The 24,516-nt window shown below is 56.3% G+C and overlaps 1 protein-coding gene across 4 annotated transcripts in view; it reads right to left on the bottom strand.

The window, feature by feature from the left end:
* The window catches only part of CAMK4 (calcium/calmodulin dependent protein kinase IV), a 179,158-nt gene that overhangs the window by 29,199 nt on the left and 125,443 nt on the right, over positions 1-24,516 (bottom strand). For all 4 annotated transcript variants that reach the window (XR_016235021.1, XM_070075969.2, XM_051834544.3 and 1 more), the window contains 2 exons: positions 2,987-3,077; positions 838-912 (listed from right to left, as the gene is read on the bottom strand). Coding sequence is in view for 3 of the 4 variants with exons in the window: in XM_070075969.2 (XP_069932070.2) it covers positions 838-912; positions 2,987-3,077 (166 nt within the window). In the remaining variant the exon portion in view is untranslated. The remainder of the gene's footprint in view (positions 1-837; positions 913-2,986; positions 3,078-24,516) is intronic.

Here is a 24,516-nt window from a genome sequence, read left to right as displayed (position 1 = left end):
CTCACCACACAGCAGGGCTGAGGGGATGAGTGGCAGCCCGGCCTCTGCTCACCACACAGCAGGGCTGAGGGGATGAGTGGCAGCCCGGCCTCTCCTCACCACACAGCAGGGCTGAGGGGATGAGTGGCAGCCCGGCCTCTGCTCACCACACAGGGCTGGTGTGAGAAGCTGAGTGGGGATGACGACGTGAGGGAAGATCCTTTGCTCGGAGAGTGACTCCAGTCCTGTGAGTGCTAACTTGTCCTTTCTTTTCCTCACAACCAGATCACAGTTTGCATGATCCGCGCCACATGCATTAATGAGCACCTGTTCCTGACTCTGGTGTGTCTGTGACGTCATGGACCGCAGCCTGTGTGGATTCACCCAGCCACCAAGGAAAGAGCTAAGAGGCAGGGGTGCATCCCACCCAGCAGAATGCTGCGTGCAGTCCATCCACGGGGATGGGGCCCTGGTGAGGAGAGCCCGCGACGGCCTGCCCTAGCGTGCGAGGCCAGCGCCCTGAGAGCCGGGGCCACCCACCCTCACTGCCGGCCTCGTGTCCTGCCCGCCATGCCCTCAGCAACGCCCACCTCCCGTGCCCTGCCAGGGAAACCTCGGCAGGACCGTGACAACCTGCTGGCCGCTGGGACAGCTCCGCAGGCCCCTGCCCACCTCCGGGTCGGGGTCCTCCCTTCCTGCCTGTGCCCAGAGCAGCCACAACTACACCCCTCACAGCCCAGCCCTGGCCCCTGCCCCACCGCCCCAGAGCCCTTGTGGGGGGAGGGCCCAGGGTTTGCAGGAGATGGCAGAGGGTCCCCCAAAGCAGCCCCCACGTCCCAGCTGGGGTAGGGCGCCTACCGCAGTACCCAGGGGTGCCGCACACGGTCTTCATGAGCACCTGGTGGTCCACGATTTTGGAGAGTCCGAAATCAGCTGACAACACAAGAGAGAAATGCGGTGATGGGAGTGTCTTCTCGGCTCGCACCACGTGACAGAGCAGAAATGCAGCCAGCGCGTGTGCGTGCCTGCCCGCCGGTGTGAGGCCGTGAGGGTGGGCGGGTCACCTGGAAGGAGCCTGGAGACGGCTCCAAAACACTGCGCTAACCTCCACCCCTCCCCCGCCGCCGGCTCTCAGGCCTCAGGTTCCTCCAAGGCTCCCTGGGCTGAATGGCCGAGCTGTCACAACGTTACCTCGAGAATGCAGACTGTGGAGAGAAGGCCTGGAATGGCCAGCAGTTCAAGGCCCCGCACGCACTGGATACAGTCGGCTAAGGAGAGTCTACCTCAGGAATGGCCGGCAGTCAAGGCCCCACACGCACTGGATACAGTCGGCTAAGGAGAGTCTACCTCAGGAATGGCCGGCAGTGCAAGGCCCCGCACGCATGGATACAGTCGGCTAAGGAGAGTCTACCTCAGGAATGGCCGGCAGTCAAGGCCCCGCACGCACTGGATACAGTCGGCTAAGGAGAGTCTACCTCAGGAATGGCCGGCAGTGCAAGGCCCCGCACGCATGGATACAGTCGGCTAAGGAGAGTCTACCCCAGGAATGGCCGGCAGTCAAGGCCCCGCACGCATGGATACAGTCGGCTAAGGAGAGTCTACCCCAGGAATGGCCGGCAGTGCAAGGCCCCGCACGCAGTGGATACAGTCGGCTAAGGAGAGTCTACCCCAGGAATGGCCGGCAGTGCAAGGCCCCGCACGCATGGATACAGTCGGCTAAGGAGAGTCTACCTCAGGAATGGCCGGCAGTGCAAGGCCCCGCACGCACTGGTTACAGTTGGCTAAGGAGAGTCTACCTCAGGAATGGCCGGCAGTGCAAGGCCCCGCACGCACTGGATACAGTCGGCTAAGGAGAGTCTACCTCAGGAATGGCCGGCAGTGCGAGGCCCCGCACGCACTGGATACAGTCGGCTAAGGAGAGTCTACCTCAGGAATGGCCGGCAGTGCGAGGCCCCGCACACATGGATACAGTCGGCTAAGGAGAGTCTACCTCAGGAATGGCCAGCAGTGCAAGGCCCCGCACGCATGGATACAGTCGGCTAAGGAGAGTCTACCTCAGGAATGGCCGGCAGTGCAAGGCCCCGCACGCATGGATACAGTCGGCTAAGGAGAGTCTACCTCAGGAATGGCCGGCAGTGCAAGGCCCGGCACGCACTGGATACAGTCGGCTAAGGAGAGTCTACCTCAGGAATGGCCGGCAGTGCAAGGCCCCGCACGCATGGATACAGTCGGCTAAGGAGAGTCTACCTCAGGAATGGCCGGCAGTGCAAGGCCCGGCACGCACTGGTTACAGTCGGCTAAGGAGAGTCTACCTCAGGAATGGCCGGCAGTCAAGGCCCCACACGCACTGGTTACAGTCGGCTAAGGAGAGTCTACCCCAGGAATGGCCGGCAGTGCAAGGCCCCGCACGCACTGGATACAGTCGGCTAAGGAGAGTCTACCCCAGGAATGGCCGGCAGTCAAGGCCCCGCACGCATGGATACAGTCGGCTAAGGAGAGTCTACCTCAGGAATGGCCGGCAGTGCAAGGCCCCGCACGCATGGATACAGTCGGCTAAGGAGAGTCTACCCCAGGAATGGCCGGCAGTCAAGGCCCGCACACACTGGTTACAGTCGGCTAAGGAGAGTCTACCCCGGGGGTGCATCACACGTCTGCTTTGGAGAGCTACACTCAGGACTCTTGTGTTGAAGCTCTTGGGCATTTAAAACTGCGCTTCAAACAATGTGAGAACAGAAGTTGACAACCAAAAAAGAAAAAAATAAGCCAGGGATTGTCTGTCTACCCCACTGAGCTGGGCACCCCGCCCCCATATGTGGCAGCTGACCACCAGCTTCCCCACACCGACTTCCCGTGAGACCAGCGGGAATCAGCACCCCTCCACCCCCCAAAACAAGGCCTCGTTCTTTCCAGCTTGCGAGGCAAGTGAAGGCAGGCGACGCTGGACGTCCCGTGGAACCCGTGTCTCTGCTCGGGGGGAAGGGGTCCCGGGGCCCGGGCATGCTCTCACCAATTTTGAGCGGTGCGTCTGGGGCTGGCGTGGCGTAGAGCAGGTTCTCTGGTTTGAGGTCGCGATGGACAATCCCATTTTCATGCAGATACTACATGGGGAAAACAACACAGGACATCTGTGCAGTGCTGGCTATGGCTCCAACGTGTACGTTCCACCTCTTAAGAACTACAGTCATCTTAACGTAGGCCAGTCAACAACACGCACGCATTGCACTTGAAAACAGATGCCACCGCGGACAAAGCTCCCAGCCACACACACGCACGGATCACCTGCAGTTCGCTGCATGTGAGATGCAATGTACACTGCACGAAACAGTTCCTCCTTGGAGTGTTAGCTACAGTTCAATTCATCCACGGTAAGTGCGGCTGGAATCACGGAATAAAAACGCCGTGTGCCGGCATTCGTCTGGTCCGCTGTCTGAAAAGCCTAACTGCAGGCTCGAGCTTGGAAACTCAGAGCTGCAGCAAATGCTCGGCGATCCCTGCTGAGTGCAGTCAGAGGGAGGAGGCTCCAGGGTCCCTTCCGTCAGTAAATGTGGCGTGGAGATGGTGCTGGTGATGGAGATGGTGATGGAGATGGTGATGGAGGTGATGGCGGTGGTGGTAATGGAGGTGGTAATGGAGGTGATGGCGGTGGTGGTAATGGAGGTGGTGATGGAGGTGATGGCGGTGGTACTGGTGATGGAGGTGGTGGTGATGGTGATGACAGCGGAGCTGGTGCTGGTGACGGAGGTGGTGATGGCAGTGAAGACAGTGGTGGTGGAGGTGGTAATGGAGGTGGTGACGATGGTGATGACAGTGGTGGTGGAGGTGGTAACAGAGGTGGTGATGACAGTGGTGGTGGAGGTGGCAGTGATGGAGGTGGTGACAGTGGTGATGGTGATGACGGTGGTGCTGGTGATGGAGGTGGTAATGGAGGTGGTGACGGAGGTGGTGGTGATGGTGATGAAGGTGGTGATGACAGTGGTGACGGAGGTGGTGGTGGTGGTGCTGGTGATGGAGGTGGTGGTGATGGTGATGACAGTGGTGGTGGAGGTGGTAACGGAGGTGGTGATGGCAGTGGTGGTGGAGGTGGCAGTGATGGAGGTGGTGACAGTGGTGATGGTGATGACGGTGGTGGTGGAGGTGGTAACGGAGGTGGTGATGGCAGTGGTGGTGACAGTGGTGATGGTGACAGAGGTGGTGACGGTGATGACAGTGGTGGTGGAGGTGGTAACGGAGGTGGTGATGGCAGTGGTGATGGTGGTGGTGGTGATGGAGGTGGTGACAGTGGTGATGGTGACGGAGGCGGTGGTGATGGTGATGACAGTGGTGATGGTAATGGTGGTGGTGGTGTTGGTGGTGATGCTGGTGGAGGTGCTGAGTGCCCTGGTGAGGCTCCAGGAAGGTGACCACCACGGCCAACTGTTGACCCCAACACTGCAAGTTACACTTGGGATGAATGCTAAGACCCCCTCTGGCCACTCTACTCGTTTCCTCTGTTGTAGGTCATTTGTTGAGCTGAGCAAAACCACACCATAACAGTCACACCTCCACTGCAACAGTCCCTCCTAAACTCTAACAGTCCCTCCTACACTGCAACAGTCCCTCCTACACCCTAACAGACCTCCTACACCCTGACAGACCCTCCTACACTCTAACAGTCCCACTTAAACTCTAACAGTTCCACCTATACTATAACAGTCCCTCCTACACTCTAACAGTCCCTCCTGGCCTCTCTGCCCACTTCCAGTCCCCCCCCTCAAAAGCCATCATTTATCAGTTTGAAATTTTTTTTTTACTTTTAATTTTAAACTTTTTCTATGCATTTACAAACACCTAAATATGTATGTAAGGAGCAGTCCTGATTTTCCATTTTCTTGCTTCAAAGCAGGCTTCACATGACTTTTGTACCTTTTGCACTTGCTAGCATGTCTGAAGCACTTCCGACCAACACTGCTGCTTATCCTATCTCATTCGTGCACTGCGTTACCACACTTCGTTTTGTTTCTCTCTGATGGACACTCAACTCTGTGTTTAAAACAGTGAAAGCAGCGCAGTAACTCACATTCCAGCACTTGTGTGACTGTCCCTCAGTGCCGTGGGGAATGGGCTCCAGGAGTCCCAAGGATTCCCTGGCCCACAGTGACCTATCACACCCACCACCGCAAAAGTGCCATGTAAACACGTGTTCTACCGCACTGCTTAGAGACCAACGCTCCATCGGGAGCCCATGCATGCAGGGCACTCTTGATCTCGCTGGCGTTTCTCTGGGACACCTGGTGCAGGTGGGGTGCTGTTCCAAGGCACACAGCGACTTTGTTTTTAGATTTTATTTATTTGAGAGGTAGAGAAAGTTACACAGAGAGAAGAGAGGCAGAGAGGCAGAGAGAGAGAGAGAGGTCTTCCATCCGCTGGTTCACTCCCCTGACAGCTGCAATGGCCAGAGCTGTGTCCATCGGAAGCCAGGAGCTTCTTCCGGGTCTCCCACGCAGGTGCAGGGGCCCAAGCATTTGGGCTATCCTTCACTGCCCCCCTCCCTGCACCCCCAGGCCACAGCAAAGAGCTGGATTGGAAGTGGAGCAGCCAGGAATCCACCCAGCACCCATATGGGATGCTGGCACCGCAGGCAGCGGCTTTACCGGCTATGCCACAGCGCCGGCCCTGGCACACAATGTTTATTTATTTATTTAATTGACAGGCAGAGTGGACAGTGAGAGAGAGACAGACAGACAGACAGGGAAAAAGGTCTTCCTTTTGCCGTTAGTTCACCCTCCAATGGCCGCCGTGGCCAGTACACTGCAGCTGGCGCATCGCGCTGATCCGAAGCCAGGAGCCAGGTGGTTTTCCTGGTTTCCCATGTGGGTGCAGGGCCCAAGAACTTGGGCCATCCTCCACCGGGACAGAATCCGGCGCCCCAACCAGGACTAGAACCCGGTGTGCCGGCACTGCAGGTGGTGGATTAGCCCACTGAGCTGCAGCGCCTGCCTGGCACACAGCGTTTTTAAGACATACTGCATGTTGTTGTTGTTGTTGCTTGGTTTGCTCTACACAAGACCACTGGTTGAACTCTGCAATCAATGCACAACCATTCTTAAGTGTTTAGAAATTAACAGAAAATTGATCTCTGTAAAACATAGGAGTGGGAATAAGAGAGGGAGGAGATATATAGGACGGCACATACTCACTCAGACCTACCTCCAATAGTGGAACTAGAAATGTGCCAGGGGATTTCAACTCAACCTTACCAAGGAGGCAGGTACCAATGCCAGTGCACTTGGTAAAGTGATAAGTATAAATACACAACCGATCAAAAAGATAGGGTAAGTGTCGAAGAGATTACACAAATAAGACCAGTGTAAGCAAATAATGAAAGATAGAATCAAAAGGGAGAGAATGATCCTGCGGGGGAAGCAGGACACACAGCAGACTCATAGAATGGCAAACACCCAAAACAGCACTCCTGCCTCAGAATCAACCCTTGGGACATTCAGATCTGACTAAAAGGTCCATGAGAGTCTCGCAGGCATGGAAAGCCATGACACGGTGGCAAAAAACAATCTAAATGAAGGATCCTGGTGAACAACACCCCAGCAGAAGGAACAGGCCATCAAGGAGAGAGGCGCCTTTCTCTGAAGGGAGGAAGGAACCTCCACTGTGATATGGCCTTGACTAAACAAATTCAGAGTCGGTGAACTCAAGGGGCTTCCACAGCCTAGACAGCTCATAGCAAGAGTCTCGGGTGATTGCTGACATCATAAATAAGAGTGCCAATTGTTAAATCAACAACGGGAGTCACTGGGTTCATGCTCCCCACGCAGGATCTCTGTCCTTAATGTGTTTTACTATGAAACTTAAAAACAACACTACTAGTCGAACAATACCCTATATCTTGTGCGGTTGTGTGAGTGCAGCCTGTTGAAATCCCTGCTTAGGATATACTAAGTTGATCTTCAGTATATGAAGGTAATTGAAAATGAAACGTGATGAAGGGCGGGATGGGAGAGGGAGTGGGTGAGGGGAGGGTGACGGGAGGGAGGGAGGTTGGGGGGGGGAAGCCACAACAATACACAAGTTGCATTTTATATTCTACTTAAAACTATTGGTTGAACTCTGTAATTAATACACAATTACTCTTAGGTGTTTAATTAATGCTATAACTAGTACTCAAATAGTATTTTACACTTTGTGTTTCTGTGTGGGAGCAAAATGTGGAAATCTTTACTTAATATACGCTAAATTGATCTTATGTATATAAAGATACTTGAAAATTAATCTTGATGTGAAGGGAAGGGGAGAGGAAGTGGGAGAGGGGAGCGTTGTGGGTGGGAGGGAAGTTATGGGGGGGGGAGGAAGCTATTGTAACCTATAAGCTGTACTTTGGAAATTTATGCTCATTAAATAAAAATAAATAAATAAATAAATAAAGACATACTGCAAACCACTCTCCCACCAGGGCCATCACCTCTCTCTCACACAGATCACGTGCCACGTACGATAGGGATTTTGCTCAAGGCGTGTTTTTAACCTTCTCTGAGCTGGAATATAGAGACTGTGTCCTAAGTTTGCTTTGTCTGTCTCGGTTTACCAGTGCATCTAGAAGCTTCTCTCGGTTTCCTAGTGCACCTACTGGTGCAGTGGGCTTCCCTCTGGGCTTGTGGGTCTTCGGTCTCCCTGCCCAACCTGCTTCTCTCATCCTCTGTCCAGTGTTCTGCCTGCTTCAGAGAGGCAGTCATGCTGTGTGACCTCCTGGGCAGGGCAGGAAGGGTCCCGCTCTGCAGCCAGGGGAGGGGACCTGGGGAACAGGGACAGGGGACGAGAGGGTGGAGGGGCAGCTGGGCCACACTGAGGTCCAGCCACCTCCAAACAACGGCTGGACGGACTCCGTGAAGTGGTCCTTCGGGGAGTGTCTCCAGCTGGTAATGCCACCTTCCTGTCATGGGGGGCAGAGTCTGAGGCGATGACACAGACAGCTGAGCAGGCACAGACCCCTCAGGGTCACTGGCAGGAGGGGCCTGCCCATGACCTCCCACAGCCCTGTGCAGCCTGCCAAGCCCAGAGACTCGTGGCCAGACCCCAACCCAGCATTGCTGAGAGCTGGCCTCACCTTCCACGGCCTGTTCCACCAAGCTCACAGCCTGACCTCGCAGGACCCCACCTGTCCTCACCTCTGCCCCTCCCCTCCCGGGACCACGCCTGCCAGCCCCGCAGGACCACAAGCAAGGGCAGTGGCTGGGAAGAGCAAACAGCGGCAGTGACAGAAGCAACAAGACGACTTGTCCCGGCCAGACCTGTGCGGTGCAGGTCAGGAGGGCAGAAGCTGCAAGCTGGATTTGAGTCTAGAATTCTGGACTGTTCCCTACCCAGGAGTGACCGGGAAAGCTAGGGGACGGCCCGGAGGTTCAGCCACAGAGGGGAGGGAGGGAAGGGTGGGCATATGGGGTGCATGTGTCCAAACAGCACTGGGAAACACCAAGGGTCACACGGGGTCCCTGGGCCATCACCACAGGGAGGCGCCATCTCACGCCTGCCAAGCACGCCCTCAGCACCTCCTGTCACTGACTCCTCTGCTTGTTCTGCACAAAGAGGCTGGGAGGTTTGGGCCAAGTCACAGGCAGGCTGGATTCACACCCAGGGCTGGACGCAAGGCCTTGCCTTGCCTGTGACTCCCACTGGACGTGCCGAGGGGAGGGACGAGAACACACAGGGGAGGAGAGAGGAACGCTGCAGGGAGGGGACAGGAGAGGACACAGAGGCTGGCACCGCCGTGGACCAGAGGGCAGCAGGGAGGCAAGAACGCAGTCTGGGCCCGTGGGAGACACCGAGCTCTCCCGGAGCACTGGACACTCCAGTGCCTCGGGAAGACCCGGCAGCCACACTGGCCACAGGGTAACAGCCACACGACACATAGAACCGCCTGGGAATTCTGGTGCGGCCAGGCACGGGGGCGGGGAGATCCTCCTAAAACACCACGCCTCTTTCTTGAGTGGAAACGGTGCTGCATTCTCAGCACAAATTGAACAAAACCAGTGATGGCAGCGGAAGAGGAACAGCCCTGGCCCTCCAGGAAGGCGGCGAGGCAGAGAACGTACTGGAATCGGAGCTGTGTAAGACACGCAGAGTGATACCCTGCGGGGCACAATCCTGGCTTCTGCAGAGGCATGCAGGGCCATCTGCGCAGGGCACCTGGCGTGGAAAGATCAGAAGTCACAATGCGAGAAGGATCCCGGCCGTGTGCAGCAAAGGGATTCACACACAGGTGGGGGGCAGGGCACTGGCTCACATCTGCTCAAATCTACCAGTCGCCTTCCACCCACGCGATTCCCAAACGTGACATTTCTTCTTTAAGACTTTTTTATTTGAAAGGCAGAATGACAGAGAAAGAGGGATAAACAAGAGAGAGAGAGAGAGAGAGAGAGAGAGAGAGATATCCTTCATCCAGGGGTCACTCCCCAAATGGCCACAATAGCCGGGGTTGAGCTAGGCCAGAGCCAGGGCCAGGAATTCCACCCAGGTCTCCCACAAGGGTGCAGGGGTCCAAGCACCTGGGCCATCACCTGCTGCCTTCCTGGGCCATGAGCAGGGAGCTGGGTGGGAACAGGAGCAGCCGAACTCAAACTCGCACTCAGATACAGGGTGCTGGTGTTGCAGGGGGTGGGTTCCCCTGCTGGGTCACAATGCTCGCCCCAAACTTGACATTTCCTCTTACCAGGAAGCCAGGGAGAGAGCGGGAGCAGGGGACACAGGCGTTAGGAACAACACTTGGAGAGCGTGGGTCCCAGATGTGTCTGCCTCAGAAACCCTTTTGGACCCCAAAAAGCTTTTGAGTCATGTGAGCTATATTTTGGCATTATTTACTTAGTTAAAACTAAGAAATTTTTAAAATATGTATTAATTTTAAAAACAGTAAACTCATGGCATTTTAACACATACTTTTTAAGTGAAACCAGGTATTTTCTGAAACAAAAACATTAGCGAGCAGACCCGAGCCTTTTATAGTTTGACTACTTCACTGATTTCTGGCTTATCGGAAGCCAGTGAGGTCCTTCCTGCTACTTCTGCAATCAGCCACTGGGGGACCCCACGCAGCAGCCTCCGGAACGGCCCCCAACTCTCCCGAGCTGGAAGTGCTGCCCCCTGGGAGAAAGTGGCCTCCATCTCACAGGCCGCAGCCAGGCCCCTCGGCTGCCCGCTCAAGGCCTCACTCAGAGCTGTTGAGGGGCTGAGCCCCGGACACTTCCCTTCATGTCCAGACCAGCTCAACGGCAACGTGCACCTGTGCCCCCAGCGCCCGGGGGGCACTGCACAGGGAGGAGAAACGGCAGGGACCGTGCCTCAAGTCCTCCTGGTAGGGGGGCACACAGAGTCCCTTTATCACATCGTGTTAACGATGGAGTGGAACCAACAAAGAATGCCCAACTGCGGAGAGCCATGCCCTTCTGCGGTTGCTGGTTTTTAGCCACAGATCACTCACATCGTGGGGATTCAACACGACCAGGCGAGACCTCCAGAAACATTAAACATGATCAAAGGACATTCTGGAATAAACCAAGTATCCAAAGTAAGCATAATTCAACAGAGCAAACAGCTTGACGGAGGTTTAGTCAAGCTTCTCTACGAGTCTAACCGTGCAACGGAGACGGGTAAATCCACAAGTGCACACCTAGCCACCAAAGGCAGGCCTGACACAGTGAGCGCTAACAGAGAACCTGGAGGAGCCGACAGCAGGTGTGCACAGATCAGTCAGAAGCACAGGACTGACGGGCAGGACGGAGGGGCGGGGCAGGGCAGCACAGGCCATTCACTGATGCCGCATTGTTAGAGTGCAGGCTTTAAAAGTGTAGATAAACACCATGCCATCTGAAGAACAGCTGGCACGGTTGATGTAAGGAACAAGCACAGTTATTACAGATCAGCTTCCTGAGAGGTGCACACTGCACACCAGCGATGTGCCTCAACCCCTCGTCTGCCTCCTCGTTCCCAGCTCGCAGGTCTGTGATGGCGCACGGTGAGTGGTGAGTGCTAGGGCAGGGGCGGGTGAGGGCACACGGGGAGTGCTGGGGCAGGGGCAGGTGATGCCATGCAGTGAGCGCTGGGACACGGGGCAGGTGAGGGCACATGGTGAGCGCTGGGGTGTGGGCCAGGTGAGGGCACACAGTGAGTGCTGGGACACGGAGCAGGTGATGGCATGTGGTGAGCGCTGGGACACGGGGCAGGTGTAGTGAGTGCTGGGACACGGGCAGGTGTGGTGAGTGCTGGGACACGGGCAGGTGTAGTGAGCACTGGGACACGGGGCAGGTGTGGTGAGCGCTGGGACACGGGCAGGTGTAGTGAGTGCTGGGACACGGGGCAGGTGCAGTGAGTGCTGGGACACGGGGCAGGTGTAGTGAGCGCTGGGACACGGGCAGGTGTGGTGAGTGCTGGGACACGGGCAGGTGCAGTGAGTGCTGGGACACGGGGCAGGTGTAGTGAGTGCTGGGACACGGGGCAGGTGTGGTGAGTGCTGGGACACGGGGCAGGTGTAGTGAGTGCTGGGACACGGGGCAGGTGTGGTGAGTGCTGGGACACGGGGCAGGTGTAGTGAGTGCTGGGACACGGGGCAGGTGTGGTGAGTGCTGGGACACGGGGCAGGTGTGGTGAGTGCTGGGACACGGGGCAGGTGTGGTGAGTGCTGGGACACGGGGCAGGTGTGGTGAGTGCTGGGACACGGGGCAGGTGTAGTGAGTGCTGGGACACGGGGCAGGTGCGGTGAGTGCTGGGACACGGGGCAGGTGTGGTGAGTGCTGGGACACGGGGCAGGTGTAGTGAGCGCTGGGACACGGGGCAGGTGTAGTGTGCACTGGGACACGGGGCAGGTGAGGGCACACAGTGAGTGCTGGGACACAGGGCAGGTGTGGTGAGCACTGGGACACGGGGCAGGTGAGGGCACGCAGCGACTGCTAGGGCACGGGGCAGGTGCCGGGAGCACAGCACGAGCAGGTCCGGGGGCTCTGCGAGGCCTCTGCCACTGACTTTTCGGGTCTTTGTGAAACGCATTTGGAAATCGTTTGGGTTGTGGGAAGCGGGCTGTTTGCTCAGGTATCAAAGGCGCCTTTGATCAGAAAATACTTCTTTCCAGTTCACCCACTTTCCAGCCCCGCGTCGCTGCCTCCCAGCTCAGCGGGAGGCTGCAGGTTTCTGGCCTAGTTTGGGGGCGGTGAGCTCTCCCCTCCTCTGCCTGTGTTTCAGCTCCCTGTTGCACTTTATGGCGATGTGCACGTGCATTGTTTTCCGTCTAATTTGCTGCGAGTCCTCTACCCAAGGGGCACAGGATGACCTACACAGAGCGCATCAGGCACACATCTGCTTCACCCTGCAGACGGTCTCAGGGAGAGAACGCACAGGTGCACGGATGTGCTGTGCCCGTGGCTACCGTCTGCGGCAGCGACACGCAGACATCTGAACGGCGCTCCGTGGTGGACCTGAGTGTTTTCACCGTAGTCCAGGTCGAGCACACGGAACAGCTAAGTCGCTCGTCCCTGCCATCGATCCCCCACCTTCTGCTCCTCACCGGCCCACTTCTGCCGACACAGCCACCCTGGCCCCTCTGCCCTCTGTTCCACCCCACGCACCTGCCCCTCAGCTACCCGGGCACCTGGCCCGGCCACCAGCGTCCCAGCTCCTCACTGCCACCCTGGCCCTCTCTGCCCTCTGTTCCACCCCACGCACCTGCCCCTCAGCTACCCGGACACCTGGCCCGGCCACCAGCGTCCCAGCTCCTCACAGCCACCCTGGCCCTCTCTGCCCTCTGTTCCACCCCACACACCTGCCCCTCAGCTACCCGGGCACCTGGCCCGGCCACCAGCGTCCCAGCTCCTCACTGCCACCCTGGCCCTCTCTGCCCTCTGTTCCACCCCACGCACCTGCCCCTCAGCTACCCGGGCACCTGGCCCGGCCACCAGCGTCCCAGCTCCTCACTGCCACCGTGGCCCCTGCAGCGGTCCACTGCGAGACGAGGTTTTCTCTCCCAGTACACCGTGGCTCTGTCCTGGTTACGACTTCTCTACCACGATTTATACACATTTACAGGGCACAGTGTGACCCTGTCTGCACGCATATACACCAAGTGTTATCATGGCAGGGTGACCAGGTTTCCCTCTCCTCAAACGTGTCTCTCGCATTTATTTTTAGGGTACAGAGCCCGGTAGAGCAGCCCCTGCCAGGACTGGCACCTGCCCAGACTCAGCTGGGAGGCAGCCACGCCAGGTTTGACTGCCTCTTGAGCAGGACAGGAAGAAATTCTCCAAGGACACAGAGGGTTGGTGGGAGCGAAGTAAGAGTGATGGGGGAGGGGGTGCTCACTCCTTGAGAAAAGCCAAAGCCCAGCGTGAGCCGTGGGGTCAGCAGGCAGAGTGTCACCTGCCGAGCGGCACACCTGCTTCTGTTCCGCAGGCGCATCAGGCTGGTGGTTGGGGTGGGTCCGTTTCTCTGCACCCGAGATCTGAGCACCCAAGGCGGCTAAAAAGTCACCTCCCGTTCCCTCTCCAGGCCCTTCATGGGGGAAACACAGCCCACGCCTGCCAGCATCAGAGGGCAGTGAGGGCACAGGCGAGGTCAAGCGGCTCAAGTGGCCCCTCCATCAGCGCCACAGTACGACGGAGCCGGGAGGCCTCGGCGCGGCAGGGAGGGCACCGTGGGACCCTGGTCCTGAGGATGACGGCCCGAGCCTGCGGCTGACCCCACGGCACAGGATCCGGCCCTCAAAACCGAAAACCATCACCTGGCTAAGATTTCCATGAGACACTCGTCAGTGCTTTCCACACAGCCATGATTAAGTGAACGGCGATGATTTTACATCGGGCACCAGGCAAAGAAGTAACGGGGGCAAAGTTCGTTCTCAGATTCTAACAGACACATCTCGGTGCGGGAACATGAAGGAAGCCGGGTGCCACTCACGCCCTCAGCACTTGCAGGAGAACACGCAGGGCACCGCATGTCGGACCAGAAAGGAAGCCGAAACGTGGCTCACGCCCTCAGCACATGCATGGGAACATGCAGGGCACCGCGTGTCAGAGCAGCGCCAGGGCGCGTGGGGTGGGGCAGCGCCCCTCGGGGAGGGAGCCGAGACGTTTCAGGACAGAACGTGCTGGGGTTGCTCTCCTTCCTGCCCTAGCCAGGCTGCAGGAGATGGGAACGGGAGTGACGAGGCCTCTGGAAAACGCACACTTGGGGACGGTCTGCTGTCACAGAGGCACGGCAGCAGGTGCCCGGACAGGAGCAGCTCAGCCTGGCCTGGGACAGCCCTGACCACGCCCAGCACCAGCCTTGCTCACACACACACCAGGAGCAGCTCAGCCTGGCCTGGGACAGCCCTGACCACGCCCAGCACCAGCCTTGCTCACACACGCACCAGGAGCAGCTCAGCCTGGCCTGGGACAGCCCTGACCACGCCCAGCACCAGCCTTGCTCACCACATGCACCAGGAGCAGCTCAGCCTGGCCTGGGACAGCCCTGACCACGCCCAGCACCAGCCTTGCTCACACACGCACCAGGAGCAGCTCAGCCTGGCCTGGGACAGCCCTGACCACGCCCAGCACCAGCCTTGCTCACACACGCACCAGGAGCAGCTCAGCCTGGCCTGGGACAGCCCTGACCACGCCCAGCACCAGCCTTGCTCACACACGCACCAGGAGCAGCTCAGCCTGGCCTGGGACAACGCTGACCACGCCCAGCACCAGCCTTGCTCACACACGCACTCAGCTCCCCAGAGCAGGGAGCTCCTGGAGACTCCCGCCACACTGACTCCTCTCCCGCACCCTCCTGCACCCTCGCCACGCTTCCACGGAGGTGGTCTCCGTCCCTCCTTCCCCAGCAGAGGGCAGGGTGGGAACAGCCACAGCAGCGGAATCAGGAAGTGCCGGTGTCACTCCCGTGGCTACAGCAGCCACGTGCTCGCCGCACCACCTCTGCTGCTGCACCGGAGCCGCCCTGCACAGAAAGCAATCTGCTTAGAGAACGGATGTGAGACATTGTGATGGAGGTAACTAGTACTCGGGTAACAGCAGCAACACTGATAGTTCATTTACTCATGAAAATACTTTAGGTAGATGCTTCAGAAAATCATACAATCAACTCTGCCTGTGTAGTTTGGTAGACTGTTCTCTGAATTCCCAGAACTAAGAAACCATCGTGTTCTGTGACATTTCAGTTAAATCAGACACAATGTTGCGACTCTGAAGACGTCCTGAATGGGCAGTGACTGTCTAGTGACAGACGTCCCGGCCACACGCATACATACTCTGGAAGCCACCCTGAGTCTACACATCCATGAAGCAAAGTTCCAGATGGCACTAAGTCTAAGTAGGCAAAGTGCTTCAAGGCAGGGGCCTTGAGGGCCTTGAGGGAGAGTCTAAGGATCCTAAAACCAGTCCAGACCTTCAGAGCCACTCAGAGTTGGAATTCCAAACTCAGCAAGTAGGCAGGCAGCATAACAGCGACGCAAGCGAAACTACTCAACGCTTCTATGTCATAACTCTTGTGTGGTTGTACTATGGCAGAGAAAACTGTTCTGGGTGATTTATGAAATACACCAATCCTCCAAACAGCTGTAGTATCTCTGCTTCACACACACAGAAAGCAAAGTCAACCACTGTGCTCCGGCTCCCAGGGTTGCGAGCAGAGCTGGGTCTGAAGCCCCAGTTTGTCCCAGAGTCCCTGGCCTCACCTGCTACACCAGAGAAGAGTGGAGAGGTTGTTGGGGAATGGACAGATCGTGTCTTACCCTCAACGCTTTTCACAGCATTGGAGCAAACCCCACAGTTCTCATTTGCTTTCAGAAGTTTCAGCTTAGGAATTGGGGCTGGTGCTGTGGCACCGTGGGTTAATGCCCTGGCCTGAAGCGCTGGCATCCCATATGGGCACCAGTTCCAGTCCCGGTTGCTCCTCTTCCGGTCCGGCTCTCTGCTGTGGCCTGTGATAGCAGTGGAAGATGGCCCAAGTCCTTGGGCCCCTGCATCTGCGTGGGAAACCCGGAAGAGGCTCCTGGCTCCTGATCGGCCCAGCTCCGGCGATTGTGGCCATGTGGGGAGGGAACCAGCAGATGAAAGACCTCTCTCTCTCTTTCTCTCTCTCTCTCTGATTCTGCCTCTCTGTAACTCTGCCTTTCAAACAAGTAAATCTTTAAGAAAAAAAAAAAGAGTGAAAAAATCCTTGAAAAAGGCCCAAGTCTGGGCAGGAAGCCCAGGCACCGGGATTCTTCCACAGGGAGTGGTGGAGCCCAGAGCCGCTCCTTTTGAGAAAAAGCAGCAGCATGTCAGAGAAGGTTCTGGAGCGAGCACTCGGCAGTCACCACCAACTCTGCCTTCCCTACTGCGTGAGCGGCACTCTTGGCCCAGTCCGGCCCGGTCCTCCGGTTCTGGGTGCCTGGCTTCACTCCTCCTCTCAGAACGGCGGCTCCTGTGACCTCATCCCCACAATCCTGCGCTCGCCTCCACACCGTGCTGCCAGTGTGTTCACAACGCGCCGTCAGGGAGTAACCGTGACTGGCCTGCTTGTTGTCAGTCAGAAACCAGGACTCTGCAGCCCACAGGGTCCGTCTCTGCTACAGCAGAGAGAAGTCACGACGCCAAGGCACAGCAGGACGGCAGGGACGGCAGCCCCAGTGACGAACGCAAGCCAAACCAAACAGGGCTAGGACTTTCGTCGACTGATACATCTTCCGAGGCACATAGGTGATTTCCACTAAGAGCAGTGAGAGACACCGAAAAACGTGCCATAGCCCCTTCCTGTCTCTGGGCTGCAGCGTCTCCGCCTGGGAGCTGGCACACGGCAGGACAGACCCCCCGGCTATCAGAGATGCTGGGCTCAGTATCCCAGGGCGGGCGAAGGAATTAAAATCACTTTCACGCTAAAATTTCTGGTTCCTGCACAGAGGAAGGATCGCGGCATCCTCCCTGCACTTCTGTGCCGTCCGCTTCCTCCACATGGGGAATGTGAAAGCTGACGTTAACACGGCATCGGGTCCTGTGAACATCTACCCAACACATCGCAGAACTGTTTAACACTGTGAGACCTCCAAGCCAGTCCTCCTGCACTGTCCGGAAGGAGGCGTGATCCACACCACCAAACCCGCTGTGCTCTTAAAATATAATCTGCCATGGGTTTGGTCGAGTACTCCACACATGAATGCAAAATGTTTTTTTAATTGATTTGACAGGTAGAATTATAGGCAGTAAGAGAGAGAGACAAAGAGAAAGGTCTTCCTTCTGATGGTTCACTCCCCAAATGGCTGCTATGGCTGGCGCACCTCGCCGATCCAAAGCCAGAGCCAGGTGCTTCTCCTGGTCTCCCATGAGGGTGCAGGGCCCAAGCACTTGGGCCATCCTCCACTGCCCTCCCGGGCCACAGCAGAGAGCTGGACTGGAAGAGGGGCAACCAGGACTAGAACCCGGTGCCCATATGGGATGCCCGCGCCACAGGCGGAGGATTAGCCAAGTGAGCCACGGTGCCAGCCCTGAATGCAAAATGTTTTAATGACTTCAGGAGGTTGAGAGTCAAAAAATAGAGTTGTATCATCCCATTATCCACACTACACCATCCTTTAAATGTCCTGGCATTTTCAGTTCAGGTCAAATGCCATTGTGAAAATAGTCTATTGCTGGCCGGCGCCGTGGCTAAATAGGCTAATCCTCCGCCTTGCGGCACCGGCACACCGGGTTCTAGTCCCGGTCGGGGCGCCGGATTCTGTCCCGGTTGCCCCTCTTCCAGGCCAGCTCTCTGCTGTGGCCCGGGAGTGCAGTGGAGGATGGCCCAAGTGCTTGGGCCCTGCACCCCATGGGAGACCAGGAGAAGCACCTGGCTCCTGCCTTCAGCGCCGGCCGCAGCGCGCCAGCCGCAGTGGCCATTGGAGGGTGAACCAATGGCAAAAGGAAGACCTTTCTCTTTCTCTCTCACTATCCACTCTGCCTGTCACACACACACACACAAAATAGTCTATTGCTACAGAACTCAGATGATGAGGCTCCGAGTCATTATTCCTGAGATGGTGCTAAGGTAGAATTCTATATTGAAGCCAAACTCCATACATCTCAATTTCATGTTCATTTCACAGAAATATAATACAGAAATACAGATAGAGAAGTGGTTTGTGGTTCTTACAGAAACAGGATTTTAAGTCCGTAGGAAGCTAATCAGTTGTTTCACAGGCTGCCCAGTGCCAAAATGGTTATTCTTATCCTGGGTTGGTTCTATCTGTCGCACCCACGCAAATCTGCTTCAACCTGTCTTCCTCAGCTTTCTTGGTACTCACACAGTTGGGTGAATGAACAAATCCCCAGTTCTGCCAAGCCAATTCTGTTCTTAGCTAGCCTCGACTTGAGGACAAAAGGATCTATGCTACACAGTGTGAGGGCAGCCGGGAGTCACCTGGTCACCAGCAGGAAGCGGAGCCACTGTGACCGACAGCTTCCCGGGGGCTGCGCTGGATTTTACGACCCCAAACTTGGTGCAGGTCAGCCAGTCCCTGGGAGGAAGCACAGGAGCTGAAGCCGCATTCGGAGACCAGGAAATGAACCAAACTTCCTCCCAGTCTCTTCCTGCTGACTCAGAGCAGGGCCGTTCAGCCTCTGACCACTCCATCACTGCAGATGCTGACCGAGCCACAGCCACACCTGCACAGGGATCACCAGTGCCAGCTCCTCCTGTCCTCCAAAGAATGGAGGTGCATCTGTACAGGTCCTTAGTGCATTTGAGAAACACGTAATTTTTATATTACTGCACACAAAGGGACTCTGGTTAGGTCACATACACAGTTTTCCGGCACTGAATCCAAAAGGAAAGTGTGAATAGGCACACCTGCTGCAAATCACCCCCCTCTCTTAAACACGGCCTTCTCCCTCTGCTATGCGGCGTCTTCAGCGGGTTTCTCTCTCTTGCCTTGTTTCAATCTCATCCCTCAAGTTCTGCCATGCTAAGGCCTCAGCCTCTGTTTCCATGGCCTGGGCCCAACAGCAATGATGGCAGGATTTAGCAGTGAGAGGCAGGCAGCAGGGGGATTAGCAATAGAAACCACAAAGTCAGCTTTTATTCTGGGTCTAATCCTGGCACTGCTAGGAGCCAGCTGTGTGGTCTCGGGAAAGTTACTAAAGTTCTCCGAAGCTTAATCTCCTCATCTGTGCGTGGAATCTGCAGAACGAGAGTCAGATCCTTGCAGCTGGCAGGAGTACGTGCTAGGAGGCAGAGAGCTGGAAGTGAAAGCCCGCGCCCCCGCGGGGTCCAGGAACTCATGAGGGAAGGCTGAGAGCAGTTACTACCGAGGTCCTTACGGCGAGGTCTCAGCCACATGTGTCTCGGTGACATATTCCTCCCCAGATTCTAGCTTCCTTCAAGGCTTAGGAAAATACAGCATAGTAGCCCCTGTACTCGACGGCCCACGACATGGGCAAACAGAAGCTGTCAACCCGCCAGTGACAGCAGCTGACAACAAGGCAGCGTTTAGAATTCTGCAGGAGCCGGAGCCATGCTGTCTTGGGCGTGGCAGTTTCCACAGGCACCAGTTAGGAAGATGATGGATGTGGTTCTGCATCAGTGCCACGCTCAAGGAACCGGTTCAAAAGGTGAATCACACGGACGTCAGAACCTACAGCATGTCCATCAGACGAGGGCACTTGAAAAAGTTCACGGAACTGCAAGATGACGTTTGAGAGCGAAAACTTTTGAAATCCACGCATGCCATGGGGGACCTTCTGGATGTCGGCAGAAAATGCTCGGTGTGAACAAGCTACACGGATTTCAGCTGTTCGAGTCCCAGCTCTGGCTCCTGACTCCAGCTTCCTGCCAGTGCAGGCCTCGGGAGGGCGTGGCGATGCCCGAGTGACTGGGTTCCTGCCACTCGGGTGGGAGATCTGCATGGGCTCCACCTCTGCCCCGGCCCAGCCCAGCGGGAAGTCAGTCAGCAGATGAGAGCTCCATCTCTCTTTGCCTCTCAAATAAAATGCTAACAACGTATTTCAACACTGAATTCAAGAAGTAGAACCCAGGACTGGAAAGCACGGTGTTTGTGCAAAGCCACGTTCTTCAGCGTGGGCCTCCCCGGAGTCCACCACGTGGTCTCATAATCAGGCACACCTGCTCCAACTCGCAGTGGAACGCGCCACGGCTCTGCGATCCACGAGATGCTCTCCCACAGAGCTGGACCGTAGCTATCATTGTTGAAAGCGTGTGATTTAACACTTTCTTGAATTCTTCAACATATCTGGAGTCCTAGTGTGTCTTAGAAAACATGGACATCCAATCAGTTCAGAAAAATTTCCAGACTCGATATGCTGGGATCCTAAATTAAATGTCTATGCTCAGATTTCAGTCGGTGCCTCTGCACTGGTCTGCCCTGTTGGGGATACAGAGGGGCCTGGGGGTGGAGGGCAGGGGACACGATGACAGACACAGGGGAGGAAGCCACAGCTGCTGGCCCGGTGGGAATCACAGGAACAGGCCCGTGAGTGACTCAGCCCGAGATGGGTGGTTCAGGGGAGAAAGTGAACGGCCCAAACTCTCAACTCCTATCGCTCAGGAAGAAAACAGGAACTGATACATCCATTTAGCTTCAGGACTTGTCACAGCGAGGGAGCGGGCACCGCAGACCAGGGGAAGCGCCTTCCAGAACTTCTCTGAGAAATGGGACAGGAAGTCACTCAATCATCTCCAACTCCTCACTGCACAATTTTCAATTCCAATTTTAATTTTTTTGCAATATTTTGCTACTATATTACGCATCTTATCATTTATGTCAATACTTATGAAGAGCTGTATTTTTATTTCATATTTGTTTTTACTTTAGAAGAACTATTGAAGAGGGAGATGGGGGGTGGGAGAAGGAGGGAGAGCCACTGATCCCTCCCACTGGTTCACTTCCCAGATGACTGATTAGCTGGGGCTGGGGCCAATCCAGGAGGCAGGAACTGAGCCCAGGTCTCCCACGGGGAGCAAGGACCCCAACTACTTGGGTCATCACTGCCGCCTCTCAGGGTCTGCACTGGCAGGAAGCTGGAGTCAGGAGTCAGAGCCGGGAACTGGACCCGGCACTGTGATAAGGGACATGGATGTCTTACGCTAGGCCACAGGCCTGCCCCTGACTATTTTTTAATAATTTGTCCAACACTGAGCTTGTTTCAATGCCAAAACACATGATCTTATGAAGAAAGCAGATGACTTTAAACGATTCCTTCCATGCCCCTACACTGTATCCTGAAGATGTTTCTCTCTGCTTTTGTACTTCCGAGTACTTTAATGGGACTGCTATCTTTGCTCTCCTTTATACAAAGTTAATTAAAGCCGAGTGAAGCCAGTGTTTGCCGAGAGCCCGGACAGCGGCTTCCTCTGGACTGTCACTGCCGCCTGCCTCTGCTGCTCAGGCCGACGGCCCCGGGAAGCACTGGGGCCTCGTCTCCGCCGCCACGGGTTCCCACGGTGGTCTAGCTGCTCCTCCGCATGGCAATGAGGAATTTATGCCCCAAGACTGTGAAGCCGTCTGTTGTCTTCTGGTACCTGCCACATTCCATGCGCTGCAAGAGCCCTGAGAGCGGGCGTGTCCGCACACCCTGCTGCCTGCAGCCTCGCCTACATCTGCCGGCTCCTTCTAGGATCTTTTGTGGACTCTTTTGCCTTTCTGAGGCTTGGAGTCCAAGCTCAGACACAGTGGAGAGGAAGGAATGAAACAGCTGTGACTCTGAGAGACGCAGCGAGACGGTGAGGCCCCTGTGCCCCTCTGGCGTCCTCGGCCAGCACGCGCGGCAGGCCCAGGCGAGGCGCTCTCGGCCCCCGGCCGACTCCTGTCTTCCCTCCAGCCGACGTTTTATCCGTTGGGAGGCTTCTTGACGAGCATGCCCTGGACCCAGAGGTGCTGACACTTTGAAACTTTTGTTACTGTTATCTCTGAACATTTAATAAAACATGAGGGGCCGGCGTTGTGGCGTAGCAGGTCAAGCCACCACCTGCAATGCGGGGATCCCTAATGCACACTGGTCTGTGTCCCAGTTGTTCCGCTTCCCACCCAGCTCCCTGCGAATGCTGGCCCAGCCCTGGCTGTTATGGCCATCTGGGGAGAGGACCGGCAGATGAAACATCTGTCTCTCTCACCTGAGAAGAGAAGATGAAATACTACCGCACAGGCAGCTTCTTCCGTCACCGGCAAACACCCACCTCTCGGCCTGCAGGCAGTCATCGTACCCAGCAGGTGTGACGCTGTTCCTAACCAACCGCAATGAATCAGAGCTCCACGGCCAAGGCGGGAAGCTAACAGACGGTCACTGCGATGTCCCTTCCGACCCAGAAGTAACTACAGTTTGCATTATTGCAGAGGTCTCCTCGTTCTTTCAGCACCTCCCTGAATCAGTCATTCCCAAAGAATCCAGTTTTTATGGGCTCAAGATCTAAGTAGGGGGTTCACATCACTCCACGTAACACAGAACAGACTTCACTTCCTCCACGTCGGGTTCTCCTCCCTCAGCCTCCAGGCCAACAGCTGTCACCAGAGAGCAAGGAGACACACTCACGGCATCGGCCTCAGCCCGCAGCCAGCACTCAGCGCAGGAACAACACAGAAATACTGAGGTCGGACCTGCGCCACACCCAGCCACGCCTGCAGAGAAACAGGGGCAAAGGAAAGCATGGCTGCTCGCCTTCGGCCGCAGCACCCTGGCGTCTCCCGCTCCGTCCTTTCTCACAGGGCGGTCACTGTCACAGGCTCTGTCCAGGGAGGCTCCTCCTTGTGGCCGCAGCAGGCGGCTGCCCTGTGGGGAAGGCAGTGGCAGGACTCGGGCTGGGATTCAGGGCTTCAGAGCACGTAGGGTCGGAGGAGCAGAGCCCATGCAGCGGCGGGGCGCAGCGCGAAGGACTCGGAACCAGGACAGACGGTCAGGGTGGGGTGCCAGGACCCGCCTCTCGCAACCCCTGCAAATCGGCTTGCAATGAGATTTCAACGATGTGTGACCCAAAATCTTGTTCTGGAACTTGGTTCGCACGGATCTTTGCGACAGACACGGAAATGCCTCTCCTGACCCCAGCAGGACACCAAGAGGACTTCCCAGCACACTCAGGTTCCGCGTTCATCCACTGCTGTTCACCACACAACGCCTTGCACCCCACGTGATGCTACCCAGTGCTGCGCTGCAGTTGACGATTCTGAGACTCTCACTCCATAAGCAACCAACAGCCCAGGCAGCTGTGGCTGCACTGCCGCAGCCCACAATCCACGCCCACGCGACACTCACTCACATTGTGCGCATCGGCAACCTCATGCTGACACAGCTTTAACGGGCTCATGGCCAAAGTGAAGACACTCATCTCGGTCCAGGGCTTTTCCTCCCAACAATGGACGATGAGATGCCGTTATTATTCTGCTCTTCTTGCTGAGACCCTGCTGCAGGGGAGCCCGCCTCCTGTCACTCTCAGCAGCTGTCCTGAGGACCGACAACACATGTTGCGTGCACCATGGACAGGCTAATGATGTGTGTAATGTGCACTGAGGACAGGCTAGCAACACGTGTCTTGTGCATGGTGGACAGTTAGCACAGAATAGGGGCTTTGCTTGGTCGTTAAAAATGTCTATTGTTTTGCTACCAAAGTTTTACCTATTTCTGGTTCTCAGCTCAAGTAGAAGAAAAAGAGCTTAAGAAGAAAAAAGCAGCAGACGGCAATGGAGGAGAAAGGTCACTGAGAACCGTGCACCCATAGCACCTCAGAGAGGAGGTGGGCGGAGCTGAGAACCACCGCTGCAGCAGGTGTCAATCAATGGCATCTCACGAGTGCTCCAGAACCCGCCAGTCCTGCTCCAGGCCACTTCACCCCCACGTTCTCACACGAGGTGTACCCTTGGACACTGACGATGACAGCAGGGGAGCCCTGGACTGCCGCCACCTTCTCAGACTCACAGGGCCAGGTTCTGGTTTGGGGGTGGGGTGGGGTGGGGGTGCTTTCTCTCTCCCGACTCAGCATTTACAACCTCAACAGCCCTCACTGCTGCTGGACTTCATGGCACATCAGGGCCGTGGTTTTGCAGCCAAGGACACTGGGGGTCCCTCGGAGGCCACGCACCCCAGGGCAGGCACTGCCTCTCTCAAGCCAGCTCTCTGTGCACCTGGCATCCCAGTGAGCACCGAGGGCAGCAGCTCGGGCCACGCCCCTTTGCTCCAGTGTGTGGGAGAGGGGAGGACTCCTGGAATTCCTTCTCATTCATGCAAAGAAATCAGGATTTAACAAAAACGTTAAACAGCCCACAACTCTTCAAACAAACAATAAACTTCCTGTTAAACCTTAATTAAGACTATCTCTGGCAAGAGTTCCCTGACTCAGTTTCCCTCTAGATTTTGAACAGCTTTCTCTCTGATGCCTTTGGGTCACTCGGATACACTTAGGTGGGAGTCTCCAAAAAATTCATGGAGAAGGAATCTCATAAAAATCTATGCATGGATTCTAAAATAGAATTTTTAAAATTAATTTACTTACGGCCGGCGCCGCGGCTCACTAGGCTAATCCTCTGCCTAGCGCCGCCGGCACACCGGGTTCTAGTCCCGGTCG

The sequence above is a fragment of the Oryctolagus cuniculus genome, chromosome 6 (genome assembly GCF_051225735.1).
Source record: "Oryctolagus cuniculus isolate XC-2025 breed Fujian yellow rabbit chromosome 6, ASM5122573v1, whole genome shotgun sequence".
In the NCBI taxonomy this organism is placed as follows: domain Eukaryota; kingdom Metazoa; phylum Chordata; class Mammalia; order Lagomorpha; family Leporidae; genus Oryctolagus; species Oryctolagus cuniculus.
This window is presented reverse-complemented; position numbering and strand designations above follow the sequence as displayed.